Source organism: Myotis nattereri (genome assembly GCF_964212035.1).
Source record: "Myotis nattereri genome assembly, chromosome: 15".
NCBI lineage: Eukaryota > Metazoa > Chordata > Mammalia > Chiroptera > Vespertilionidae > Myotis > Myotis nattereri.
In genome coordinates, this window is record NC_138090.1 from 54686240 (window position 1) to 54711635 (window position 25396).

Sequence of the window (25396 nt, forward strand, 5' to 3'; positions counted from 1 at the left end):
CAAATTTACTTATTTATTATCAAAGTATTACGACTTCTGCTCAAGATAGCAGAAGACTTAAAGGAAGTACTCAAATCCTCCAAAGACCACAGTGAAATCACAACTACTACAGAGCAAGCAGCATTAAGAACCACCTGGAATCTAGGTGAACAGAAGGTCCCAGATAAGGATACAAAGAAGAACCCCCATGGAGATGGTAGGAGGTTGCAGATGTGCAGTGGGCTGGACCACATGGAGCAGGTATCAGCGCTTTTTTTTTTTTTTTTTTTTTTTTTTTACTAAGTTCTTCTTGGTTTAAAAGTAATCCCACAGCCTAGCCAGTGTGGCTCAGTGGTTGAACACCAACCTATGAGTCAGGAGGTCACTGGTTCAAATCCAGGTCAGGGCACATGCCTGCATGGAGGGCTCCATCCTCAAAAGGGGGCGTGCAGGAGGCAGCTGATGTTTTTTTCTCCTCAATGTTTCTATTGTCCATCCCTCTCCCTTCGTCTCTCTCTAAAATCAATAAAAATATAGTTAAAAAAGTAAAAATGAAATAAAATAAACAATCCCAGTGTTATGAAGATACCACATTTTGTTGGGACAGATGTGGCCCAACATGAAGGGGTGTTTAGATGGGAATCCAAACCAGCCAGGTGGGACAGGCCCTCACGTCACAGGGTGAGAATAGAAGGGCAGTGAAGGAGAGTGAGCAAGGTCAGGGAGACAGGGAGAGCACCCCATGTGGATGGAAGAGGCGCCCTCTACAGGGACATGACCCACGTTCTCCAGCACCCAAAACGTGCCTCTCACGTCTCCTCCCCTGGACATTCTCAGCAGACAGTTTCCCCAACTGTGGTCCACATTCTCTTTCAGCAGCTCCTGGGCTCATCAGATGGGCTCCAGGCCCCCCCCCCCCCCACTCTGAACGGTGCATTGTCCCCTCTGTGTTCACATCCTGGCTGCATCGAGGGTCCTTCTGGTGTCGTTTCGAGCCTGAAATAGCAGCACCCCGAGGACCACCAGGACCAAGCCAGCCACGCCCATCCGGATGAGATTCTCCACTGTGTAGTCTTGGGGTTCAGAGGCTGGAAAATGTGGATACAAAGGTCAGAAAGTTCAGGGCAGACTAAAATCTCCAGGGCTCTGGCGCCAACCCTGGTTCCCACCTCCTCTTGACATCAGCATCCCTGTGATGTCTGAACTCAGCACCTGTTCTGAGTCACCTTGATAAGAGTTAGCTGTGCCCAAGAACTGAGGGTGAGGGGACTAATGGTCCCAATTCAGAAATAACTAAAAGCTGTGTGTTCCATGTTCAGCCTGAGACTCAAGACCCCATGAGCTTATTCCCCTACAGCTGAGATTCCACATTTTCAACAGCTGGGGACCCAGGGTCCATGGAAGAGGGGTTGGTGTCAGGGACTCTTGAATCTCAAGAGCACAAAGGGGTGAAAATCTGGGCTGGGTCTTCTTCACCCCACCCCGCCCAGGCACCTCCTCTCTGGGATCCGCATTTTCATTGTCACCTGGAATTGTTCATCTACTGATTCTTCTATTAACTCATTTATTTATTTATTAAATATATTTTATTTGATTTCAGAGAGGAAGGGAGAAGGAGACATAGATAGATACATCAATGATGAAAGAATCATTGATTCGCTGCCTCCTGCACACCCCCTACTGGGGACTGAGCCTGCCACCTAGGCATGTGTCATTGGCCAAAATCATACCTGAGAGCCTTCATTCCATAGGCTGATACGCCATTACTGAGCCAAACCAGCTAGGGTTTAACTCATTTATTCTACAATTATACAAATGAATACCTACAGTGGTGTATATTTTACCAGATGAAAATTGTGGGCATATGGATGCTAATGGTGTGAGTTTTTTTAAATCTCAAAGTACAAGGAAGGTCATAACCAATGAAGTCCACACTTCTGGCTCAAACTTTAAGTCACAGAGATAACCCCCCTAAATTCATTATTGAGTGAGCACCCAAAGTAGAAAATCATGTCAATCTCTTCCCCAATTTTGCTATAAAACCGGAGATTTAAACCAAATGATGACCTCTCCTCGTTACAGTGATCCATGCAACAACTCTAAATGTCAGCCTCACAATTCAGAAAATGCACACGAATGATCAGTGTCACTCAGTTGGGTTAATATCGAAATGGGTGACACCAAGAAGCCTTTGTAATGTGTGTCATATGGTTAAAAGTCAGAAAAAAGATAATTATGGGGGGATGTGTATCTGTCAGGAAAAGAGAGCATCCCTAGCAAACCCTAATTAACAGAAGAGGCGCTGGGGGTGTGTGAGCCCCTCGTCCTTGGTCAGAGCCAGTGTGCCAAAGCCGGCCTCTGCTTGGCACTGGAGGGTCAGGCTGTGTCGAGGCAGCACCAGTGAGCCTGGCTGGGTCGAGAGGGCAGGTTCCTTGTGCACACCTGGGAGAAGGGGACAATGGCACCAGGGGACACCCCACATCGCCCACTGGGCTGCAGTGAGAGCTCTCACAAGTCCCTTCCTGAACCTCCCACCTGTGGGTCTGTCCCTAAGAAGCCAGTGTCATGGATCCCCATGAGCCCAGGGTCCTAATGGACACACAGCACAGTCATTTTGGGCCCAGGAAACAGATGGGGATTTCCCCGGGTCTGTCCCTCACCTGTGACCTTGATGTGCAGAGGGGCACTGGGCTGTGACCACACGTTGGGGTAGGAGCTGGGAGAACCAAAGCATCTGTAGGTCCCCCCATGGGAGGTGCTCACGGGGCCCAGAGGGAAGATGGCCTGCCACCTCTCAGCATGGATCCTCCATTCTGCTTCCATGTGTTGGGGCGGGTCAGCCCCTCCCTCCTTCAGCAGATGGAAAGGGCCCGCTGTGAGGTTAGAGCTACAGGAGAGGGACACGTTCCCTCCTGAGGCCACCACAGGGCTTGGCTGGGCTGAGAGGGAGGGCGCACCGCCCACTCCTGAGGGAGGAGAAAGGGTCTGTGTTAAAGGGACTGTCACCCTCATGCCCCAGGTGTGTTCTGTGAGGGGTGAGGTCCCCTGAGGCCACATTTTACTCCCTCTGCCTGTGACCTGGTGCCCACAGTGGGGAGGGGACCCGGTGTCTCCCTTACCTGTCACCACCAGGAGCAGGGGGTCACTCCGATGTGACGATATGTCCCCAATCGTGTAATATGCACACTGGTACAGTCCTGCGTGGGATGGGGTCGTGGCTCCAATGAGGAAACCGGCCTTGTTGCTGGAGTCCTGTGGGATCCTCGTATCCAAAGGCTCAGAGCCCCTCTCTTTATACAGAACGTAGGCAGCAGCCTGCAGAGGCCCCTGACACCAGATGGTCACAGAGCTCCCATTGGTGACGACGGGGCCTGGGTCAGCCCAGATGGAGGGTTTGGGGACGTCTCCTGGAAAGGAATCAGACATGAAATGTCAGGAGAGTCCTTCTCCCCTCATGACATGAATGAGCCAGTGATGCCATTTAATGACACCTACTGTGTGTGAGGTATGTGCTGGGGTCTGTCACTCATTTCCTCTCTCCTCACAGCAGTCATGCACCAGAGATGCTGACCCCACCACTCACTTCACTGAGGCTCAGAGGGATTAACCACATGCCCCAGGTCACCCAGCCTTGAAGGGGCGGGGCTGGGACTGGAACCCGGGACTGAGGGTTCCCTGTGCTGTTCTCACGCTGTCCCCCAGAGGGATTCCACTTCCATACTCCAAGCTCCCCTTCTGCAGGGGCCTGTCCATGTCTCATCTGGAGCTGAGGGTCCTTCCTCATTACCTGCCCCTAGCACAGCAGGGACAGGAGGGGCAAGGTGAGAGGTGGACTCTGAGTCTCTCCCTCATCCATCCCCACCCAGCAGGCCCTGATGCCCCCTTGGGAAGGTCGGGCTGAGGTGGGGGCTCTGCCTTCCTGAGCTCTGTGAGGCCCTTATGTCACCTCATCTCCCAGCAGCCTGTGAGCAGGATGGGACCAGGGATGAGCAGACAGGAACCCGACACTCAGAGGAGAGAAGGGACCTCCCAGCCCCACAGCAGGAGCAGCAGAGCCTGGAGCTGAGCCAGGGCTGATCCTCCCCGTTCCCTCCTCTGAGCTGAGCCTGAGCTGAGGGGGAGGACTGGGTGCCAGGACCCTTGTCATGCCAGCCTCTCCCTGTACAGTGTCACTGTCACTGAGACAGAGGGGACAGGCCCCATAGCATCAAGTCCATGGGGCTTCCCTGTGAAGCCCCTCTCCCAGGAGGTCAGGGCCAGAACTTACAGGAAATGTAACTCTGGGGAAGGATTCTCTTTTACAATTGGAGACACTGAGGCCCAAACAGGGGAAGGGCGGGTCCATGTGTGAGACTTTAGAGGGGCCTGAACTCCCACATGGCTCAGCCCCTGTCCCCATGGAGGCACCCACCACCTCCCCGCAGAGACCCCCACATCCCCTCTGTGCGCCTGACTCCCTGGATGGGGGAGACCGAGCCTCCGATCCCCTGGGGTGCCTTGGTTTCCTGAAATCTGTCCCAGCTCCTAGCAGCCTTAGGACACAGCCTGCCCTTAGTGCATGGGCGGCATTAGGTCCTCAGACTCAGAACTGCCCAGGGGAGCTGTCTCCCTCTGAACAAAGAGGACCCCGTGGGAGGGTGGCTGGGTCCCAGGGGGTCTGGGAAGGACAGGAAGAGGGGGAGAGTCTGGGGCTGACCATGGAGTCCCGCATCAGAGTCCTCACTAAGTCCCTCCCAGCGCCCACCTGATACCTTCTGGACCAGGTGAGGGGGAGGGGTGGGGAGGGGACATGGGGTGTCTGAGGGGCAGATCTCCTCTGGGTGACCATCCCTACAGCCCCTCCCTCCCTTTCGGCCCATAATCCTTCTGGGAACAGGACCCTGGGCTGACAGCTCAGCAGAGAGGGTCAGGGGCCCTCACCTGAGACCAGGACCTCCAGGGCATCACTGGGGTGTGAGCACACCTGGGAGCTGTCCCTGTAACAGCCATAGCATCTGAACGTCCACCTGTGGCTGGGGGTCACAGGGCCCACAGGGAACAGGGCCTGGGACCGTCCACTGGGCTGTGGCTGTGAGTCCAGGGCCCAGGAGAACCTGTGATCTCCTTCCTTAGTCAGAAGGAACCTGCCAAATCCCTGCCCTGAGCCACACTGGAGGGTCACGTTCCCTCCTGAGGTCACGACAGGGCTGGGCAGGGCTGAGAGGCTGGGTTTGCTGTAGGATCCTAGGAGTGGAGGGGGCAGCATGTTAAATGGGCTCACACCTCCCTCATGTCCCCCAGGGCTGGGCTGTGAGAGGGAGACACGCTGAGAGCAGAGCCCCTTCCTGAGGGCAGAGCCTGAGGCTGGGACCCCTGAGTTTCCTCTCACCTGTCACCACCAGCTCGAGGGGATCACTGCGCCCTGACCAGCCAGCAGGGCTGAGATAGAGACAGCGATATATCCCTGCATCACGCTCTGTCATGTATGTGATGGAGAACTTGGCCTTGTCCCCGGGCTCCCATGGCTTCTCTCTTTTCTCTGGTATTGGGCTTCCTTTTTTATCCAGAAGGTACTCCTCAGCCCCTGGGATTCCCTGACACCAGATGGTCATGGGGCTCCCCCTGGGGATCACAGGGCCTGGCTCAGCCCAGAGGGTGGGCTTGGGGAGGAGCCCTGGAAGGAATCAGAGGCTGGGTCACAGGACATTCCCACCTCTGGTCCCAGCTCTCGGTCCCAGATGCTCCCCGTCTGTCAGACAGACCATGCCCCTGTGATAAGTGGGACCTGGGAAACCTGGGGACAGACTCACCTGCCTGCACTGGGGTCCTGAGGCCCACACTCAGCCCTGGAAGAGAGTCCCTGTGAGAGATTTGCCCTGAACCCTGAGCAGCACCCTCCTCCCCATGAGCCTCCTGAGTCCTGGGGTCCTGATAGTCCAGAGTCCCCTCGCCCCTCCCATCTCACCGAGGCAGAGCAGGGCCCTGAGGGTAGGGGTCATGGAATGTTCTTTCCTTGGCATCAGCTGAGCAGATGGAGGCCACGAGGCCAGCGGGATTGACAGACAGACGCACGGGTGGTGGCCACTTGTAGTCCGGTACTTCCTGGCACAGGGCTGTCACATCAGCAGCCTATAGGGGAGGGCACAGCCTCTCTCTAGGAGCCCAGCTCTCATTTCCATGGTGAAGCAGGAAATAGACCCTGAGCCTCCTGAGACGCCCCTTGCAGATGAGGTGACCCAGGGCACGTCCTTCCCTGTCGGAGCCTCCCCGACAGGGTCTCCTTCCTCCTCAGCCCGTCCATCAGCACCTCCCTGGGGTCCTCACCTTGGTCAGTGTCACCCGGACCTTGAGACGCTTACAGGAAGATATGGATCCCTGTAGTCTGCAGAGCTTGGATCATCAAGAACACGCCCACCCTCTCCCTGTGCGGCTCAGGGTGATTGCACTGTGACAGTGAGCACAGAGGGAAATGCAGAGAAATAAGGGAAGGAAACAGGTCCCTTCTGTGGCCCCAGAGTGTGTTTCTCTTCCTGTCCCAGCCCCTGGTCAACACCCCTTTCTTGCAACAGCATCCACCCCATTAGTGGGGGAACTTGCCGCTGAGTCACTCCTCCCCTCAGTGCCTTGTTCCTCAGGAAGATCTCTCCTCCTCGTCCTGGGCTCCTGTCTTCACAGTCAGTGACCATACGTGTGTTATTGCTCTGGTTTGGGGAACATAACTGATCTCATTTATTTATTTACTTTTTATTTTAAAAATATATTATTTATGGAATTCAGAGAGGAAGGAAAGTGAGTGAGAGATAGAAACATCCATGAGGAGAGAGTATCACTGACCGGCTGCCTCCTACACACTCCATATGGGGGACTGAGCCCGAAATCTGGGCATATGCCCTGACTAAGAATTGAAATTCAACCTCCTGGATCATACATAGATTGACACTCAACCACTGAGCCACACCAGCTAGGCTGATTCTTATTTAAATAGTCCTCCATTGTCCTTTAGGTGTGTGACCTTCACCCTCAATATACAACCTCTTGGGTCTCAGTTTCCTCTCATGCAGCACGTCCTTAAGAATGGAACTCCTTAGAGTGGTTGTGGGGTCTGTGCCGTGGGGACCTGGAGGGAGCCATCCTGGTTTATTTCCACACCTGACTAAGCCCGGTGAGGTGAGCCATGAGCGGTGTTGTTCAGAACTCCGCAAGAATTGGATGATTGCTATACCCACGTACAAAACCCATCTGCTCTTTATACTGAGAAAAGCTATGCACACTGTTTCTGAAACATGAGGCCATTCTCAGTGCCCAAAAAGGAAGGGCGAGTTCCCCAGATGGAAAGGGAAGCAGAATAGACAACCACTAGAAAAGTTGAGTGGCTATCCTGCCTGGGTGCAGCCAGAAGTCATCAGTGTGGAGCTTCCCACCTCTGTGTGGACAAGAGAGGGACCCAGGTGGCCACACACAGGGAGGGGAATGGACTCAGGGTGAATGGTGGAGCAGGGCTGCCCCTCCACATGCTTTGGATACGGGCACTGGGATCTCTCTGTCCACAGACCCAGCCCATGGTCAGCATGGAGCCAGGTTCCCTGTTTGTGTGACTGAAATGGATTCAATCCATTCTATTCACGTGTGGGCGTCTGCCCAGGTGTGAGTGTGAGGCTCACCTTTGGCGTAGGCCCTGCTGGGCACATCACAGTCAGATCCTAACTTAGGGAGAGAGGACGCCATGGGGCAGGGCAGATCCCACTCTCTACCTCTTTGCGTCCTGAACATCAGGACAGGCCTGGGAGGGACTCTCTGTGGAGAAGCAGGCGTGTGAGATGGGAGCGTCCAATAGGAATGGATGTGAAAGGGAAATCCCAGGGGGTGAGAGGAGGGAAGGGCTTGCGTCCCATGCAACCTACTCTTCCTCTCTGCCGCGCCCCTGCCGGCCTGTCCTTCCTCCCCCTCCCCTGCAGGATGGGGGCACCATGGCTGCTGGCCCAGCTCTCCCTGACACAGTCATCAAGTGAGACCCCTTCATGTGGAAAATGCTACAGACAGGGGGGTGCAGGCCATCCCTGAGGGTACTGGCTGCTGATGCTGCTGCTTCCCTCAACATATCAGGCTCCCAGATCTGACACTGGGAAAGGTTTACAGTTTTGCTGACCCAGAAGGCAAAGGTGTCCTGAGCAAACGGGAATTGTTCATTACTCCGTGTCTTGTGCATGTACTCAGAATGCATTGCAGGTGTCACTGAGGAGCTTAATCCTTGCTTTCTGGCAGCCAGATCTCAGGACACCCATAGTCCATTGCTGGACAGTGGAACCTCTGCATCAGAGCTCCCATGGGCTGTAAAATCTGAAGACAAGGGCAAACATGGTGCCATTATTGATTTAAGCCCTGTACGTGATTTTCTGTCTGTAAAAAGGGAAACCAGCGTCGCTGACCTCCAAGCTGCCTGTGGCTGCCCTTGGAAGCCTTTGGGAGCTGAGTGGTGTGGGCCCTGGTGCAATCCTCACAGACATGAGTCTGCAGGTGCCATGGGCTTAGTAAAGGGCACATTGGAGGAAGCACCTGTGCCCATGTCCTGGCCTCCAACCTTGTGCCACCTGCTAAGAGGAAAACGTGGGCTGTATTCCCTGCAGAAAAGCTGAAGAGGATGACATCTTCCTGGAAACTGATGCGGACATGAATGAGTTTGTGTCTGGATTGGAAGTTTGTGAGATCTTCTGGAGACAGGGTTAGCTTCTACCTGACTAGCCTATACTTGGGTGCTATGTGACCCTTGGGAAGCTTTCAAAGGATATGTTTGCCTTGGCTTTTCACACAATCAGAAGTTAATAAAGGGCATTGATCCTCCTCACATTTTTACTCCCGAGATGCTCTGACCACCAAACATGGCCCAATACCAAATAACATCATAGGATCCAGTCCTGCTACAGATTTCTCTGCTACTAAGGAGCTAGATGCCCTTAACAATGACACCATTGACCTAAATGAATAATGTGCAACAGGACCTTAAGGAGAAAGAAGGTACTCTATTTAAAAATTTATCACCTGAGGACATGGTTAGAGAGAGGAAGACAGAGAAACATGGATGTGAAAAAGAAGAAACATGGATGTGAAAGAGAGGCATTGATCAGTTGCCTTCTGCATGTACCCTGACCAAGGATTGAACCTACAACCCAGGTGTGGGTCCTGATCTGGAATTGAACCAGCAACCTTTCTGTGCACAGGCTAAAGCTCAACCAACTGGGCCACTCAAGCTGGGCGACAGATGTACTCTTCAACAGAGAACAGTGTGGGCAGGGTCTTCAAAGGGCAAATGCTAATCTGCAAAAAGTACAGGCCCAGACACAGCAAGGACAGAGTCTCCTTAATGGGCTGGATGAGCAGGAAGCCCTAATCCAGGAGCAACTCAGGGAAGTCAGCCTAATGCGCTGAGGAGGCCCAGCTGGTCACATCCCTGGAAGCTGAAGGGGCTAGGCAAGAGTAGCAGATCTCCACTTCTGAGGAAGAGCTGGCCTATGTAGTGAAGAGTGGAGTCGTCTACAGCAAGGAACAGCAAGATTCGGGGAGAGTCAGGCCAGGGCCACCTTGGACCTCCTCAGTGGCTCCTCTATGGTTCATAGCAGGAAGTCAGTTCAATGCAAATGGATGTAAAATAAGGAACGGAAAGGAAAGAGCTGGAAACCCATAGTAATCAATGAAATTGGTGCAATCACTGATCACCAGAGAGACAGAAAATAAAAAACTATGAGGTATCATCTTACCTCTCAGAATGGCTATCACCAACAAATCAATAAATTACAATTGTTGGTGAGGATGTGGAGAAAAGGAACCCTGGTGGACTGATGATGGGAATGCAGACTGGTGAAGCCATTATGGAAAACAGTGTGGAGTTTTCTAAAATAATTAAAAATGGAACTGCCATTTGGCCTAGTGATCCCACACCCGGAATATATCCTAAGAACCCTGAAACAGCAATCAGAAAGAATGTATACACCCCTATGTTCATAGAAGCCCAAGTTACAATAGCTAAGATCTGGAAACAGCCCACGGGCCCATCAGTAGGTGAGTGGATAAAAAAGCTGGTACATTTACACCATGGAATACTATGCAGCTGTAGAAAAGAAGGATTTCTTACCCTTTGAGTCAGCATGGAGGGACCTGGAGAGTATTATGCTAAGTGAAATGAGCCAGTTAGAGAAAGGTAAGTATCACATGATCTCACTGGTATGTGGATTCTAAGGAACAATATAAAGTGAAGAGTAAAACAGATCCAGAGACATAGAAGCACGGAACAGACTGTGGAATTTCCAGGGAAGGAGGAGGGGGCTGGGTTGGTGAGGAGAAATTAACCGGGCGACTTATATGCATATATGCACAGCTCAGGGTCACAGACATTAGTGTGGGAAAGGCAGGTGTGGGGAGCGGTGGCTCCTGAGAAGGGACTGGCGATGCAGCTGCCAAGAACAAGCTTGTCCTGAATCCTACAGTGACGGACACTCCAATGAGGAAGACCCACCGACTATAGCATCAAGGTCCCTGGCAGATCCAGGTGCTGATACAGACTTGGATTGTTTCCAGTTTGATATTTTTGTTGGCAGTGATTCTTTCAAGGCCGATCCTTTTGGGGAAATTGGTCTCTTTGGAGGTCGTCCTTTCAAAGGTTCGGATCCATGTACATCAGACAGCTTTCTCAGGCGATGTTCTCCTGACCCTGTGGCCACGTCTGCTGTTGAGCCTTTCAGTGCAGCCGGCATCAGCAGTGGCCCTTTGGTAGAAACACTGAGGCACAGTGATTCTATCGCTCCAGGTGGAAGGTTGTAGTTGCAGCTAATGATTGGCCACAGACCCGTTTACCAATATTAACAATGGTGGTAACTATTCCTATTGGAAATGCATTTGTGACCTCAAAACTGATTGATGTAAGTGCATAAAACAAAGAAATCTGAATCAATTTAAAACGTGTCTGGAAATTTTTTAAGAAGCGACTTAAAAAGAACCTTATGTATTACTTAAATAAAATAATGCCAACAATTCTAAATTACTTATTTATTATCAAAATATTAGGACTTCTGCTGAAGATAGCAGAGGAAGTAAAGGAAGTACTGAAATCCTCCCATGACCATAGTGAAATCACAACTAAACTACAGAACAACCAGCATTCAGAACCACCTGGAATCTAGGTGAACAGAAGGTCCCAGGTAAGGATACAAACAAGAAGCCGTATGGAGATGGTAGGAGGGGTGGAATTGTGCAATGGGCTGGAACTTGTGGAGCAGGTATCAGAACTTTTTATTTTTTTTACTTTGTTCTTCTTGGTTTAAAAATAATCCCACAGCCCAGCCAGTGTGGCTCAGTGGTTGAACATCGACCTATGAGTCAGGAGGTCACTGATTTGAATCCCGGTCTGGGCAGATGCCTGGGTTGTGGGCTTCATCCCCAAAATGGGGCGTGCAGGAGGAAATTGATGTTTTTCTCTCCTCAATGTTTCTATCTCTCTAAACTTCTCTCTTCATCCATCTCTCTAAAATCAATTAAAACATAGTTAAAAAAGTAAAAAAATAACAAAAACAATCCCAGGTTATGAAGATACCACATTTTGTTGGGATGGATGTGGCCAAGCATGAAGGGTTGTATAGATGTGAATCCAAACCAGCCATGTGGGATGGACCCTCATGTCACAGGTGAGAACAGAAGGGCAGTGGAGGAGAGTGAGCGAGGTCAGGGAGGGAGGGAGAGCACCCCAGGTGGATGGAGGAGGCATCCTCTACAGGGACAGGGCTCACGTTCTCCTACACCCAAACCTCGCCTTCCACGTCTTCTCCCCCGGATGTTCTCAGCAGACTGTTTCCCCAACTATGATCCACATTCTCTTTCAGCAGCTCCCGGGGTCATCAGATGGGCTCCAAGGCTCCCCCACTCTGAACGGTGCATTGTTCCCGCTGTGTTCACATCCTGGCTGCATGGAGGGCCCTTCTGGTGTCCTTTCCAGCCTGAATTAGCAGCACCCCGAGGACCACCAGGACCAAGCCAGCCACGCCCATCCGTATGAGATTCTCCATTGTGTAGTCTTGTGATGGGAAAATAAGAATTGTGGGTAAAGCAGTCTCAGAGGTCAGGGCAGACCCAAACCTCCGGGATTCTGGTATCTTCCCTGGGCTCCCACCTCGCTTTCACATCAACATCCCATTGATGTCTGAACTCAGCACCTGCTCTGAGTCACCGTGTAAGAGCTGTCCCCAAGAACTGAGGGTGCATGAAGATATGATCAAAATTCAGAAATAACAGATTTGTGTGTTCTGTGGTTCAGCCTGAGACTCAAGACCCCATGAGCTTATTCCCCTACAGCTGAGAGATCCCCAGTTCTTAAAAGCTGGGGACTCAGGGTCCATGCAGGAGGGTGTCATGTCAGGGCTCCTGAATCTCAGGAGCATGAAGGGGTGAAAGTCTGGGCTGGGTCTCCTTCACCCCACCCCGCCCAGGCCCCTCCTCTCTGGAGTTCGCATTTTCATCGTCACCTGAAATTGTTCTTTAATTGATTCTTCTATTAACTCATTTATTTATTAAATATGTGTTTATTGATTTCAGAGAGGAGGGGAGAGGGAGGGATAAATAGAAACATCAATGATGAGAGAGAATCATTGATTGGCTACCTCCTGCACACCCTCTACTGGGGACTGAGCCTGCAACCCGGGCATGTGCCCTTGGCCAAAATCACACCTGGGATCCTTCAGTCCATACGCCGATGCTCTGTCCACTGAGCCAAACCAGCTAGGGCTTAGCTCATTTGTTATACAATCATACAAATGAATACCTACAGTGGTGCATATATTTATGAAATAAAAATGTGGGCATATGGATGCTAGTGAGGTGAGCATTTCCTTATTTTCAACGTACAACAAAGGTCATAACCAAAGACATCCACACTTCTGGCTCACATTTTAAGTTACAGAGAAAATCCACTAATTTCATTATTGAGTGAGCACCCAAAGTAGGAAATTATGTCAATCTGTGACCCTATTTTGCTATAAAACCCGAGATATAAAAAAATTATGACCTCTCCTTGTTACAGTGATCCATGCAATAACTTTAAATGTCAGCTCCACAATTCAGAAAATGCACATGGATGATCACCGTCACTCAGTTGGGTTAATATACAAATGGGTGACACGAAGAAGCCTTTGAATGTGTGTCATGTGGTTAAAAATCAGAGAAAAGATAATTATGGGGGTATGTGCATCTGTCAGGCAAAGAGAACATTCCTAATACAACCTAATGAAATGGAAGAATGGATTGGAACAAATTGACCAAAGATGCTGTCAATATAAAATGCAAATTTGTAAATGTATTTGCCTTGACATAACTTTGGGTGTGAATGAAGCTGTTATCCCGAGGGGAAGCTGTGGCCCATTTTGGTCCGTCAGTCCATCCTATGGGACATGAGTGAGAAAAATAGGTATGCCATCGGGAATAAAGAATGACATTTCCTTTGACTGCTGGGGATTATAATTTTATATCAGAGGAACCAACTGAGAAACAGTCCACCGGAGGCTATCAGGTCCTGATATAAGTATGTCCAAACCAAGAGCTTTCCTATGTGCACTTACTGTCTTTTAGAAAATCTACAGGAATCACACCGGTTACTCACAAATTGCTATGTTAGAGGTGCAATTCTCTAGTAAGTGGCTGTACATTTACTCAATTTACAAATTGTTATCACGTGCTTCTACAGTTCATTCATAAAGCTCACTTGAAAATGTGTGTGTAAAGAAGACCTTGTATAAATAATAATTTGTTCTCCATAACAAATGTCTGCATTTAATCTACTCCCAATGAAAACAGGAATAGAATGTTTATATTTCAATCTGGACTCCATATAATGTGAGTTAAATTGTGAGCTTATAGACTGAAGTATTGCCTGAAGGTTCTCCAAAAAGAGCCATAATAGACCCATGTGCACAGAGACGCTGAGCAGAGGTGAATGCACAGCGTCTGTGCAGGAGCCCCAGGTCCCCATGAGGCCTGCAGGGTCCCTCCTTGTTCGCAGGTGAGCACTGAAGGCCGGGAGGCCTCCAGGTGAGCCCAGGGGGCCATAGAGTGTGATGCCCACAAGCAGGATGCTTCTCTCTCTATTCTCTCTATAGGGGAGTGTCCAGTGGGGGCTGGTACCCAGGCGCCCAGATTCTGAGATGAAGACGTTAGGAGATGAATGGTGGGGGTGTGTGTGTTATCTGCTCATTCTAATCACATTCCTGCTCATTCACACAATCTCACGCGCTCTCCCTACCCTTCATCTCTGCAGAGGATCAGACATGGGGTTCAAGAGTGGGAGGTCCTGTCTGTCTCATAGGCTCTCTCATGGGCTGGACTCTGCTCTGTGGAACCTCCTCCACCTCCTTGTTTATTACTGTCACCCACTCTCCTAGGGACAGGGCCCTGAGCTGAACGAGCACAGAAAGGACGGGGTCAGGGCAACTCACCTAAGACCACCAGCTCCAGGGGGTCACTGGGCTGTGACAGCAGGTAGGGGGAGGTGCTGTTTGAGCCATAGCACCTGTAGGTCCCCTGGAAGCCTGAGGTCACAGGACTGATGGTGAAGGTGGCCTGAGGGGGTGCAGACGTGTCCTGCAGACGAAGGTGCTGGGGAGGGTCCAGTGACCCCTCCCTGTGCAGGTGGAAGGTGTCAAACCAGATCTCAGAGCCACACTGCAGGGTCACGGTCGCTCCCCAGGGCACTGAGGGTCCCGGCTGAGCTGAGAGGGAGGGTTTCCTGTACATTCCTGGGGAGAGGAAGGTTGTGATGTGTAGAGAGCCACCCCTCCCCTCACGCCCCTGACCCTGAGCTGAGGGACCTTGTCCTTCTCCAGAGACACTGTCTGTGACCCCTCCCAGCTCCTCTCAGTCCCCCTGGGGGGTGTTTTATATCTCCATGGCCTCACCCCCTCTATCAGTCCCTCCCCTAGGCCTCTGCCCAGCTCAGCCTCTGCTCCAGGCCCCTCTCCTGGACCCCATCACCCCCAGGTGACCCTGGGCCCAGAGCCCTGAGCAGACCCTCAGGACAGGGGCAGGGCTGGCTCCTCACCTGCCACCAGGATGTCCAGGGGGGCGCTGGGGGCCGACCACACAGAGGAGAGGTGGTGTCCACTGTAGCATCTGTACCGGCCCCCGTGGGTGTGGTTCACGGGGCCCAGGGGGAAGTGGGGGCTGTGCTGCCCATCGAGGTGCTGGGGGTGTGTGGGCCCCTTGTCCTTGGTCAGAGCGAATGTGTCAAAGCCGGCCTCCGCGTGGCACCGGAGGGTCAGGCTGTGTCCAGGCAGCACCAGCGAGCCTGGCTGGGCTGAGAGGGCGGGCTCCCTGTGCACACCTGGGAGGAGGGGACAGTGGCAGCCAGGGGACACACCACATCGCCCCCTGGGCTGCAGTGAGAGGTCTCACATGTCCCTCCCTGAGCCTCCCGCCTGTGGGTCTGTCCCCAAGAGGCTAGTGTCACTGACACCCATGAGCCCAGGGCTCCACTGGGCACACAGCTTAGATCAGGTATTTGAACCCAGGAAACAGATGAGAATGCACCGGAGTCTGTCCCTCACCTGTGACCTCAATGTGCAGAGGGGCACTGGGCTGTGACCACACATCGGGGTAGGAGCTGGAAGAACCATAGCATCTGTAGGTCCCCCCATGGGAGGGGCTCACGGGGCCCAGAGGGAAGATGGCCTGCCACCTCCCAGCATGGGTCCTGGGTTCTGCTTCCATGTGTTGGGGCGGGTCAGCCCCTCCCTCCTTCAGCAGATGGAAAGGGCCCGATGTGAGCTGTGAGCTGCAGGAGAGGGACACCTTCCCTCCTGAGGCCACCACAGGGCTTGGCTGGGCTGAGAGGGAGGGTGCACCGCCTACTCCTGAGGGAGGAGAAAGGGTCTGTGTTAAAGGTACCATCACCATCATGCCCCAAGTTTGTTCTTTGAGAGATGAGCTCCCCTGTAGCCACACTTTACTCCCTCTACCTGTGACCCGGTGGCCACAGTTGGGAAGGGACCTGGTGTCTCCCTTACCTGTCACCACCAGGAGCAGGGGGTCACTCGGCTCTGAGAGTGTGTCCCCAGTGGTGTAATATGCACACTGGTACAGCCCTGTGAATTGTGAGGTCTTGGATCCAATGGGGAAACCGGCCTTGTTGCTGGAGTCGTGTGGGATCTTCGTATCTAAGGGCTCAGAGCCCCTCTCTTTATACAGAACGTAGGCAGCAGCCTGCAGAGACCCCTGACACCAGATGGTCACAGAGCTCCCGTTGGTGATGATGGGGCCTGGGTCAGCCCAGATGGAGGGTTTGGGGACAACTCCTAGAAAGAAATCAGACATGAAATGTCAGGAGTGTCCTTCTACCCTCATGACATGAATGAGCCAGTGATGCCATTTAATGAGCACCTACTGTGTACGAAGCACATGCTGGGGTCTGTCACTCATCTCCTCTCACCTAACAGCAGTCATGCACCAGGGATTGCTGACCCTACCACCCACTTCACTGAGGCTCAGAGAGGTTAATCACCTGCCCCAGGTCACCCAGCAAGGTCAGGGCGGGGCTGGGACTGGAACCCGGACTGTGGGTTCCCCGTGCTGTCCTCACCCTGCCCCCTGGGGGACAGCAGCTTGGTGCTCTGGGTGCTTCATCTGCAGGGTCCTGTCCATGTCTCATCTGGAGCTGAAGATCCTTCCTCATTACCCGCCCCCAGCACAGCAGGGACAGGAGGGGCAGGGTGAGGGGTGGACTCTGCGTCTCTCCTGGATCCCTCTTCACCCTGCAGGTCCTGATACCCTCTTGGGAAGGTCAGGCTGGGCTGGGGCTCTACTTTCCTGAGCTCTGTGAGACCCTTATGTCACCTCATCTCCCAGCAGCCTGTGAGCAGGATGGGACCAGGGATGAGCAGACAGGAACCCGACACTCAGAGGAGAGAAGGGACCGCCCAGCCCCACAGCAGGAGCAGCAGAGCCTGGAGCTAAACCAGGGCTCATCCACCCTGTTCCCTCCTCTGAGCTGAGCCTGAGCTGAGGGGTAGGACTTGGCGCCCAGACCCTTGTCCTGCCTGTCCCTCCCTGTACAGTGTCACCATCACTGAGACAGAGGGGACAGGCCCCGTAACATCACGTCCTGGGGGCTTCCCTGAGAGGCCCCTCACCCAGGAGATCAGGGCCAGAACTGACAGGAAATCTAAGCTCTGGACAAGGATTCTCTCCTTTTACACTTGGAGACACTGAGGCCCAAACAGAGGAAGGGTGCGTCCAAGTCAGTGTCTCCACAGGTGCCTGAACCCCCGCATGGCTCAGCCCCTGTCCCTCATGGAGGCACCCACCACCTCCCACAGAGCCCCCCACTTACCCCTCTGGGGTCCTGACTCCATGGGTGGGAGCTGCTGATCATCAGAGCCTCCTGGGGATCAGGATGACAGGTGATGGGCGGGGCTGTCTTCTCCCCACTAGAGAACAGCTCCCCCTGCCCCAGCTGGGCCCCACATCTCCCTCTGCCATGACCTCCCTACCTGTCCCTGCCTCACTTATTCCTGGGCAAGCCTGACTGTGTGGTGGGGGAGGGGTGAAATCTCCAGTCCCTGGAGCCCTGTGGTTCCCTGAAATCTCTCCCCCACTCCCAACCCCCCTGGGACATAAGCCTGTTTTTGTGTCCGGACTGGGGGACATTAGATCCTCTGAGAGACTCAGAACTGCTCTGCGTAGTCAGTGCCTCTCTAAGCAAATGGGACCCAGTGGTTCATCAGCTTTGGACATGGGCCCTGTGTGTGTGTGTATGTCGGGCGGGGGGGGGGGGGGGGCGGGGTTGGGGTCCTAGAGGTTCCTGGGAAGGAGGACAGAGAGGTTGAGGGTCTGGGCTGACCCTAGAGTCTCTACCTCTCTCAATTCCTCCTGCATCTTCCCTGTGGCCCCCGAGACTCTCCCAGTGTCCATAGGAACCTGCTGGACCAGGTGAGGGACAGGGGTAGAGAAATTGGGGGGGCGGCCCTGAGGGGCAGAAATCCTCTGGGTGACCATCCCTAGAGACCCCTTTAGCCCATGATTGTTCTGGGGACGGGACTCTGAGCTGATAGCTCAGCAGACAGAATCAGGGGCCCTCACCTGGGACCAGAAGCTCCAGGGGCTCACTGGGGAGTGACAGCAGGAAGGGGGAGGTGCTGCGTGAGCTGTAGCACCTGTAGGTGCCCCCGTGGGCTGAGGTCAGAGGGCTCATGGAGAACTCCGCCTGGTACTTCTGAGCTCGGTGCTTTGATCTCAGACGCAGCGGGGGATTGGCTGTCCCCTCCTTGGACAGAAGGAACATGTCCCTCGAGCTCTGTGACTGACACAGCAGGGTCACGTTCACTCCTGAGGCCACCCTGGGGCCTGGCTGCACCGAGAGGGAGGGTGTGTCAGGCAGGTGTCCTAGAGAGAGAGAGGGAGTGTGAGGGCTGCCTGCCCACCTTGTTCTGACCTGAGAGTCACCAGGCCTCTCTCTGAGGACCCTCCTCTATGTCTGTCTCTGTTTCTCTGAGTCTCCCCTCTCCCCTCCCACCTCTTGCCTCTCTCTATCTCTCCCTCCCTGGGGCCCTGCACTATCATTCTGGCCTCACCCCCTGAGACTCCAGCAGGGCCTGAGCAGAGTTGGGTCCCTGAGTGAACCCATTGGCTCCTCACCTGCCACCAGGATGTCCAGGGGGTCACTGGGGGCCGACCACTCAGAGGAGAGGTTGTATCCACCGTAGCATCTGTACCGGCCCCCGTGGGAGCTGCTCACAGTGTCCAGAGGGAAGTGGGCCTGAGAGAGCCCAGCCTGGGGCTGCAGGACGAGGCTCTGGGGGAGGTCCCGTCCCGCCTCCTTGTGCAGAGCGAATCTGTCATAGCCGACATCAGAGCGACACTGGAGGGTCAGGCTCTGTCCAGAGGCCACAATGGGGCCCTGCTGGGTCAGGAGGGAGGGCTTCCCAGACTCACCTGGAGAGACCAGACATGAGTGATAGGGGCTCCTCCTCCCATAAACTCCTTCTCCTGGCCTGGCCCCCAGGTCTCACTGTCTCTCTCTGTGTACCTAGCCCAGAAGCCCTTGTGCTCCTCTCACCCCACCCTGTCTCATGGGGCTCTGCTCACAGCAATATGCCCATAATGTGTCTGGTGCCTCAATCCATGGATGAGACAATAATGGGACTCACCTGGGACCAGCAGCTCCAGGGAGTCACTGGGGTGTGAGCACACCTGGGGTCTGCTCCAGGAACAGCCATAGCATCTGAATATCCACCTGTGGCTGCGGGTCACAGGGCCCACAGGGAACAGGGCCTGGAACCGCCCACTGGGCTGTGTCTGTGAGTCCAGGGTCCAGGAGAGCCTGTGATCTCCTTCCTTAGTCAGAATGAACCTGTCAAATCCCTGCCATGAGCCACACTGGAGGGTCACGTTCCTTCCTGAGGTCACGACAGGGCTGGGCAGGGCTGAGAGGCTGGGTTTGCTGTAGGCTCCTAGGAGAGGAGGAGGCAGTGTGTTAAATGGGGCTCACACCTCCCTCATGTCCCCCAGGGCTGGGCTGTGAGTGGGAGACTCCCTGAGAGCAGACACCCCTTCTGAGGGCAGAGCCTGAGGTTGGGACCCCTGAGTGTCCTCTCACCTGTCACCACCAGCTCCAGGGGGTCACTGCGCTCTGACCAATTAGTGAGGCTGTGATAGTAACAGCGATATATCCCTGCATCACGCTCTGTCATGTGTGTGATGGAGAAGTTGGCCTTGTCCCCGGGCTCCTGTGGCTTCTGTTTTTTCCATGGTGCTGGGCTTCCCTCTTTCTCCAGATGGTACTCCTCAGCCCCTGGGGTCCCCTGACACCAGATGGTCAAGGGGCTCCCCCGGGGGATCACAGGGCCTGGCTCAGCCCAGAGGGTGGGCTTGGGGAGGAGCCCTGGAAGGAATCAGAGGCTGGGTCACAGGATATTCACACCCTCAGTCCCAGATGCCCCCCTGACTGTCAGATCCTGCCCCTGCTGTCTGGTGGGTGGTCCTTGTCCTCAGTGAGGAGTGGGACCTGGGACACCTGGGGACAGACTCACCTGCCTGCACTGGGGTCCTGAGGCTCACACTCAGCCCTGGAAGAGAGTCCCTGTGAGAGATTTGCCCTGAACCCTGAGCAGCACCCTCCTCCCCATGAGCCTCCTGAGTCCTGGGTCCTGACAGACGAGGGCTCCCCTCCCCCTCCCATCTCACCGAGGCAGAGCAGGGCCCTGAGGGTGGGGGTCATGGCGTCTTCTCCCTGTGGTCTCAGCTGAGCAGGTGGAGGAGATCCTGGGGCCAGCAGTGTGGACACGGAGACGCACGGTTGTTGGTCACTTGGAGGCCGATTCTCCCCATCACAGGGTTGTCATGTCACCAGCCTATAGGAGAGGGCACAGCCTCTCTAGCAGCCTGGCTCTCATTTTCATGGTGAAGCAGGAAATAGACCCAGAGCCTCCTGAGATGCCTCTTGCAGGTGAGGTGACCCAGGGCATGTCCTTCCCTGTCACAGCCTCCCCCACGGGGTCTCCTTCCTCCTCAGCCCGTCCATCAGCACCTCCCTGTGGTCCTCACCATGGACAGTGTCACCCGGTCCCTGGAGACGCTTCAGGAAGACGTGGGTCCCTGTGGCCTGCAGAGCTCAGATCAGCAGGGACACGCTCACCCTCTCCCTGTGCAGCTCAGGGCGATGTCCCTGTGACAATGAGCACAGAGGCAAATGCAGGGAAATAAGGGAAGGAAACAGGTCCCTTCTGTGGCCCCAGAATCTGGGTTTTCTTTCTATCACATGTTTCTTCATGAGCTTCCCCTTTTCTCAGTCACAGCCTCCAGCCCCTCCTTCCTGGGAACACACCTCAGGGTCATTTCCCCCTCAGGGGCCCTTTTCCTCCTGCAGAGCTGACCTCCTTGGGCCACGGCTTGTCCTAGACAGTAAGAAGTTTTCATTTGGTCTAGAGCTTTGATTTGTTGAGTAAAACCCCTTTATTTAAATATTTGTGTCCCACCTGCTTCCTGTGTGAACTGAGCAGTAATGTCTTGATCAGGTATTTTCTTCCCTTTTTTTTTTTTTTTTTACAAGAGAACATCCACTGTAATTTATTTACTTTTAAATTAGTTTAACTCCTTTAGGGTTACAGCACGACACGGATTGTGCGCCCAATGGTCTTAGCTGGATCGTTGCTCTGGAATTTGGCATGAACCGTCCACTGTCTCCATGAGCACGAGTTCCCTCTCCCCAGGTGACTCCGGATTTGTGTGCTTTGCCACCAGGAGTCACTGTGCTGCTCTGCTTTGTACACGGAGCCCATCTCTTGCCCAGACAGAGTTCAGTTCCATCTCCCGCACACACACCTTCAGCTTTAAAGGCAGCTGTGAACTCCCTCTGGTCCCCAGACCCCGCCTGAAACCAACAGAGCTGGTCCAAGCCACAGCTTCCACACTTATTTGTTTTCATAGCAGTCCTACTTCCTGTGGGCCCCAGGGCCAGCAGCACGAGTGCCATTCATACTTTTTTTCTTCCTTTTTCCCCCCCAACAAGTTTAAAATATATATATATATATATATATATATATATATATATATATATATATCTTTATTGATTTCAGAGAGGAAGGTAGAGGGAGAGAGAGAGAAACATTAATGATGAGGGAGAATCACTGATGGCTGCCTCCTGCACGCCCCACACTGGGGATCGAGTCCCCAACCCAGGCACGTGCTCTGACTGCGAATTGAACCACAACTTCCTGGTTCATAGGTCGACGTTCAACCTCCGAGCCATCGTGGCCAGGCTCTTCGTCCAGTTTTAAAAGTTTTCTGCATCTAACTATAGGTTGAAACCCTAAGTGTGCATTTTGACTAGAAACATCCCTCTCAGATGTTCGTCTCGCCTCTCTAAATGCGTTTGCTCTGCCGCAGTGTCTACGACACCAGTGTCCAATGTCCCGGGATTGTTCAGATGACCTCGCTGTGTGCTGGGTGGGCCTGGAGTTAATTGTGTGCGATGATTTCACTTTTCAGATGATATTCTGACTGGTTCCACAAGGCTTCACATTTTCTATTTATCCCAGAGGCCGTCTTGGAGAATAAATGCTCACATCGCACCAGGGCAGAGCGTGGCCCTGAGGGTGGGGGTCATGGTGTCTCTTGTCTCCTTCCAGCTGTTGATGGAGGAGACCAAGGTGCCATCAGGATGGAGAGATACAGGGTGTGGCACCGGGAGGCTGGCCTTCCCTCTCTCAGGGCTGTCACCTCAGCAGCCCCACAGGAAGGGGAACAGTGTCTCTCAGATGTTTAGCTCTCATTTCCATGATGGATCAGGAAATAGACCCGGGAATTCCTGAGACGCCATTGCAGGTAGGACACCTGGTCAGAGCCTCCCCCATAGGGTCTCCTTCCCTCTCAGCCCGTCCATCAGCACTTCCCTGGGGTACTCACCATGGACAGTGCCACCTTGAACCTGGAGATGCTTCACGAAGAGCATCTGTGGCCTGCAGAGCTCAGATCAGCAGGGACACACTCACCCTCTCACGGTGCAGCTCAGGGCGATGTCCCTGTGACAGTGAGCTCAGAGGGAAATGCAGGGAAATAAGGGAAGGAAACCGGTCTCCCTCTCTGGCCCCAGAGTGTGGTTCTCTTCCTATCCCAGCCCCTGGTCAACACCCTTTTCTTGCAACAGCATCCATCCCATCAGGGCGGGAACTCGCCTCTGAGTCCCTCCTCTCCTCAGTGCCTTGTTACTCAGGAAGATCTCTCCTCCTTGTTGTGGGCCCCTGTCCTCACAGTCAGTGACTATAAGTGTGTTATTGCTCCGATTTCGGGAACTAATCAAATTCTTATTTTTATTTTCAATATATATTTTTATTGATTACAGAGAGAAAGGGAGAGGTAGAGAGAGATATAAACATCCATGATGAGAGAGAACAACTGACTGGCTGCTTCCTGCATGCCGCACATGGGGGATTGAGCCCGGTGCCCTCACGGAGAATCAAACCTCGTCCTCCTGGTTCATAGAATGATGCACAAACCCTGAGCCATGCCGGCTGGGCTGATTCTTATTTAAATAGTCCTCCCTTGTCCATTAGGTATTTGACCTTCACCCTCAACATACACTGTCTTGAATCTCAGTTTCCTCTCATGCAGCACGTCGTCAAGAACCCAACTCCTTACAGTGGTTGTGCGGTGGGTGCTGCGGGGACCTGGAGGGAGCCATCCTGGTTTATTTCCACACCTGACTAGGCCCTGTGAGGTGAGCCATGAGCGGTGTTGTTCAGAACTCCGCAGGAATTGGGTGATTCCTATACCCACGTACAAATCCCCATCTGGTCCTGATACTGAGAAAGGCTATGTACACTGTTTCTGAAACAGGTGGCCATCTTCAATGCCCAAAAAGGGAAGTGGAAGTTCCCCAGATGGAGAGGGAAGCAGAATAGACAACCACTGTGAGAGTTGAGTGGCCACTGGTGGCTGGGTGCAGCCAGAAGTCATCACCGTTGCTGTTCCCATAATGCATTGGGTACACCACTGTGTGGACAAGAAAGTGACCCAGAGTGGCCACTCACAGGGAGGGGAATGGACTCAGGGTGAATGGTGGAGCAGGGCTGCCCCTCCACATGCTTTGGATACGGGCACTGGGGTCTCTCTGCCCACAGACCCAGCCCATGGTCAGCATGGAGCCAGGTCCCCTGTGTGTGTGACTGAAATGGATTCAATCCATTCTATCCGGGCGTGGGCGACTGCCCCGGGATGAGTGTGAGGCTCACCTTTGGTGTGAGCCCTGCTGGGCACATCACAGTCAGATGCCAACTTAGGGAGAGAGGACGCCATGGGGCAGGGCAGATCCCACTCTCTATCTCTTTGTGTCCTGAACATCAGGACAGGCCTGGGAGGGACTCTCTGTGGAGAAGCAGGTGTGTGGGAGGGGACCGTCCAATAGGAATGGAGGTGAAAGGGAACTCCCAGGGGGTGAGAGGAGGGAAGGGCTTGCCTCCCCTGCACCCTCCCCTTCCTCCACACCTGGCTCCTGCCTGCCTGTCCTTCCTTCCCCTCCCCCACCCCCCACAGGATGGGGGCACCATGGCTGTGACAGCCCAGCTCTCCCTGACACAGTCATCAAGTGGGACCCCTTCATGTGGAAAATGCTACAGAGAGGGGGGTGCGGGCCATCCCTGAGGGTACTGGCTGCTGCTGGTGCTGCTTTCCTGAACATATCAGGCTCCCAGATCTGACACTGGGAAAAGTTTGGGATTTTGCTGACCCAGAAGGCAAAGGTGTCCTGAGCAAAGGGGAATCGTTCGTTGCTCTGTGTCTTGTGTATGTACCCAGAATGCATAAGTGTCTTTGAGGAACTTGAACCTGGCTGTGTCTCCACCAACACTTCACCACTCCCATAGTGCCTTGCTGGACAGCAGGACCTCTGCATCGGGGCTCCTGTGGGCTGTAAAATCCGAAGACAAGTCCAAGCATGGTGCCATTTTTTTTTTTTATCGTTTTGAGCCCTGTACGTCGATTTCTGTTGGTGAAAAAAGGGAACCAAAGTCGCTCACCTCGAAGCTGCCTGTGGCTGCCCTTGGAAGCATTTGGGAGCTGAGTGGTGTGGGCCCTGGTGCGATGCTCACGGAGATGAGTCTGCAGGTGCCATGTGCTTGGTAAATGGCACATTGGAGTAAGCATGGAGGCCCATGTCCTGGCCTCCAGCCTTGTGCCACCTGCTAAGAGGAAAACATGGGCTGTATCACCTGTAGAAAAGCTTAATAGGATGGCATCTTCCTGGAAACTGATAAGGACATGGATGAGTTTGTGTCTGGATTGGAAGTTTGTGAGATCTTCCGGGAGACAGGTTTATCTTCTACCTGACTAGCTGACATTTGGTTTTTTTTTTTTTTTTTTTTTAACTCTGTGGGAAGCTTTCAAAGGATTTGTTTGCTTTGGCCAGGGGTGGGCAACCCCTGGCACACGTGCCAAACATGGCATGCCAGTAACTTTTGCTGGCACGGGAAACCCTCTCTTATAATCTTCCATTTACAATTGTGACTCTTTGTTCTCAGTGATGAATTTTGTTAAGTCTCGTAATAGGAGTAGTCTGACGGATGAAAGTAGTAGCTCGTGCATATCTCTGAAGGTCATGAAATATAAACCTGATGTAAAATCTCTGCCATCAGTGATGCAGCAGTAAAAGTCCCACTGGTAATATCAAACGGAGTCATAAAATTTTCTGTCAGACTATCAGTGTACATGTATACATTAAAAAATAAATGTATTTTTCATCATCATATACTGTGTTTTTGTCGCTCGAATGAATTTTATAATTTCTTCAAGGTTCTTCACATATGTACACCTTAAGAGATATCAAGTAGGCATAACATGTTCTCGAAAAGTTAGGGTTGGCACACAGAAGAATTTTGAGTCAGAGATTTTGCTGGTTTTGGCACGCACTCACAAAAAGGTT

General features: G+C 53.2%; 2 protein-coding genes across 2 annotated transcripts; both read right to left on the reverse strand.

Moving 5' to 3' along the window:
• LOC308530477 (leukocyte immunoglobulin-like receptor subfamily A member 6) lies at positions 1-5444 on the reverse strand. The gene is made up of 4 exons (XM_081107152.1): positions 4900-5444; positions 3099-3386; positions 2640-2945; positions 1-1067 (listed from the first exon to the last, which is right to left on the reverse strand). Exons 1-4 carry the CDS (start codon positions 5222-5224, stop codon positions 931-933), a joined length of 1056 nt encoding a protein of 351 aa, XP_080963278.1. The 5' UTR covers positions 5225-5444; the 3' UTR covers positions 1-930.
• Positions 5445-10982: 5538 nt separating this feature from the next.
• On the reverse strand, positions 10983-20200 carry LOC308530703 (leukocyte immunoglobulin-like receptor subfamily B member 2; the record flags this gene model as incomplete). Its single annotated transcript, XM_081107391.1, has 10 exons — positions 10983-12016; positions 14427-14726; positions 15029-15310; positions 15534-15839; positions 15993-16280; positions 18064-18366; positions 18619-18915; positions 19131-19433; positions 19580-19864; positions 20167-20200. 10 exons carry the CDS (start codon positions 20198-20200, stop codon positions 11895-11897), a joined length of 2520 nt encoding a protein of 839 aa, XP_080963517.1. The 3' UTR covers positions 10983-11894.
• Positions 20201-25396: the final 5196 nt, after the last annotated feature.

Bases quoted from the DNA above. Each gene is read 5' to 3' on its own strand.
- LOC308530477 (XM_081107152.1), bottom strand. From the start codon at position 5,224: ATGCTGCCCCCTCCACTCCTAGGATCCTACAGCAAACCCAGCCTCTCA. The intron at 3,387-4,899 runs GTGAGGGCCCCT...ATTCCTTTCCAG, and splicing joins CCTGGAGGTCCTGGTCTCAG to GAGACGTCCCCAAACCCTCC. The intron at 2,946-3,098 runs GTAAGGGAGACA...CTCCTCCCTCAG, and splicing joins CCTGCTCCTGGTGGTGACAG to GAGTGGGCGGTGCGCCCTCC.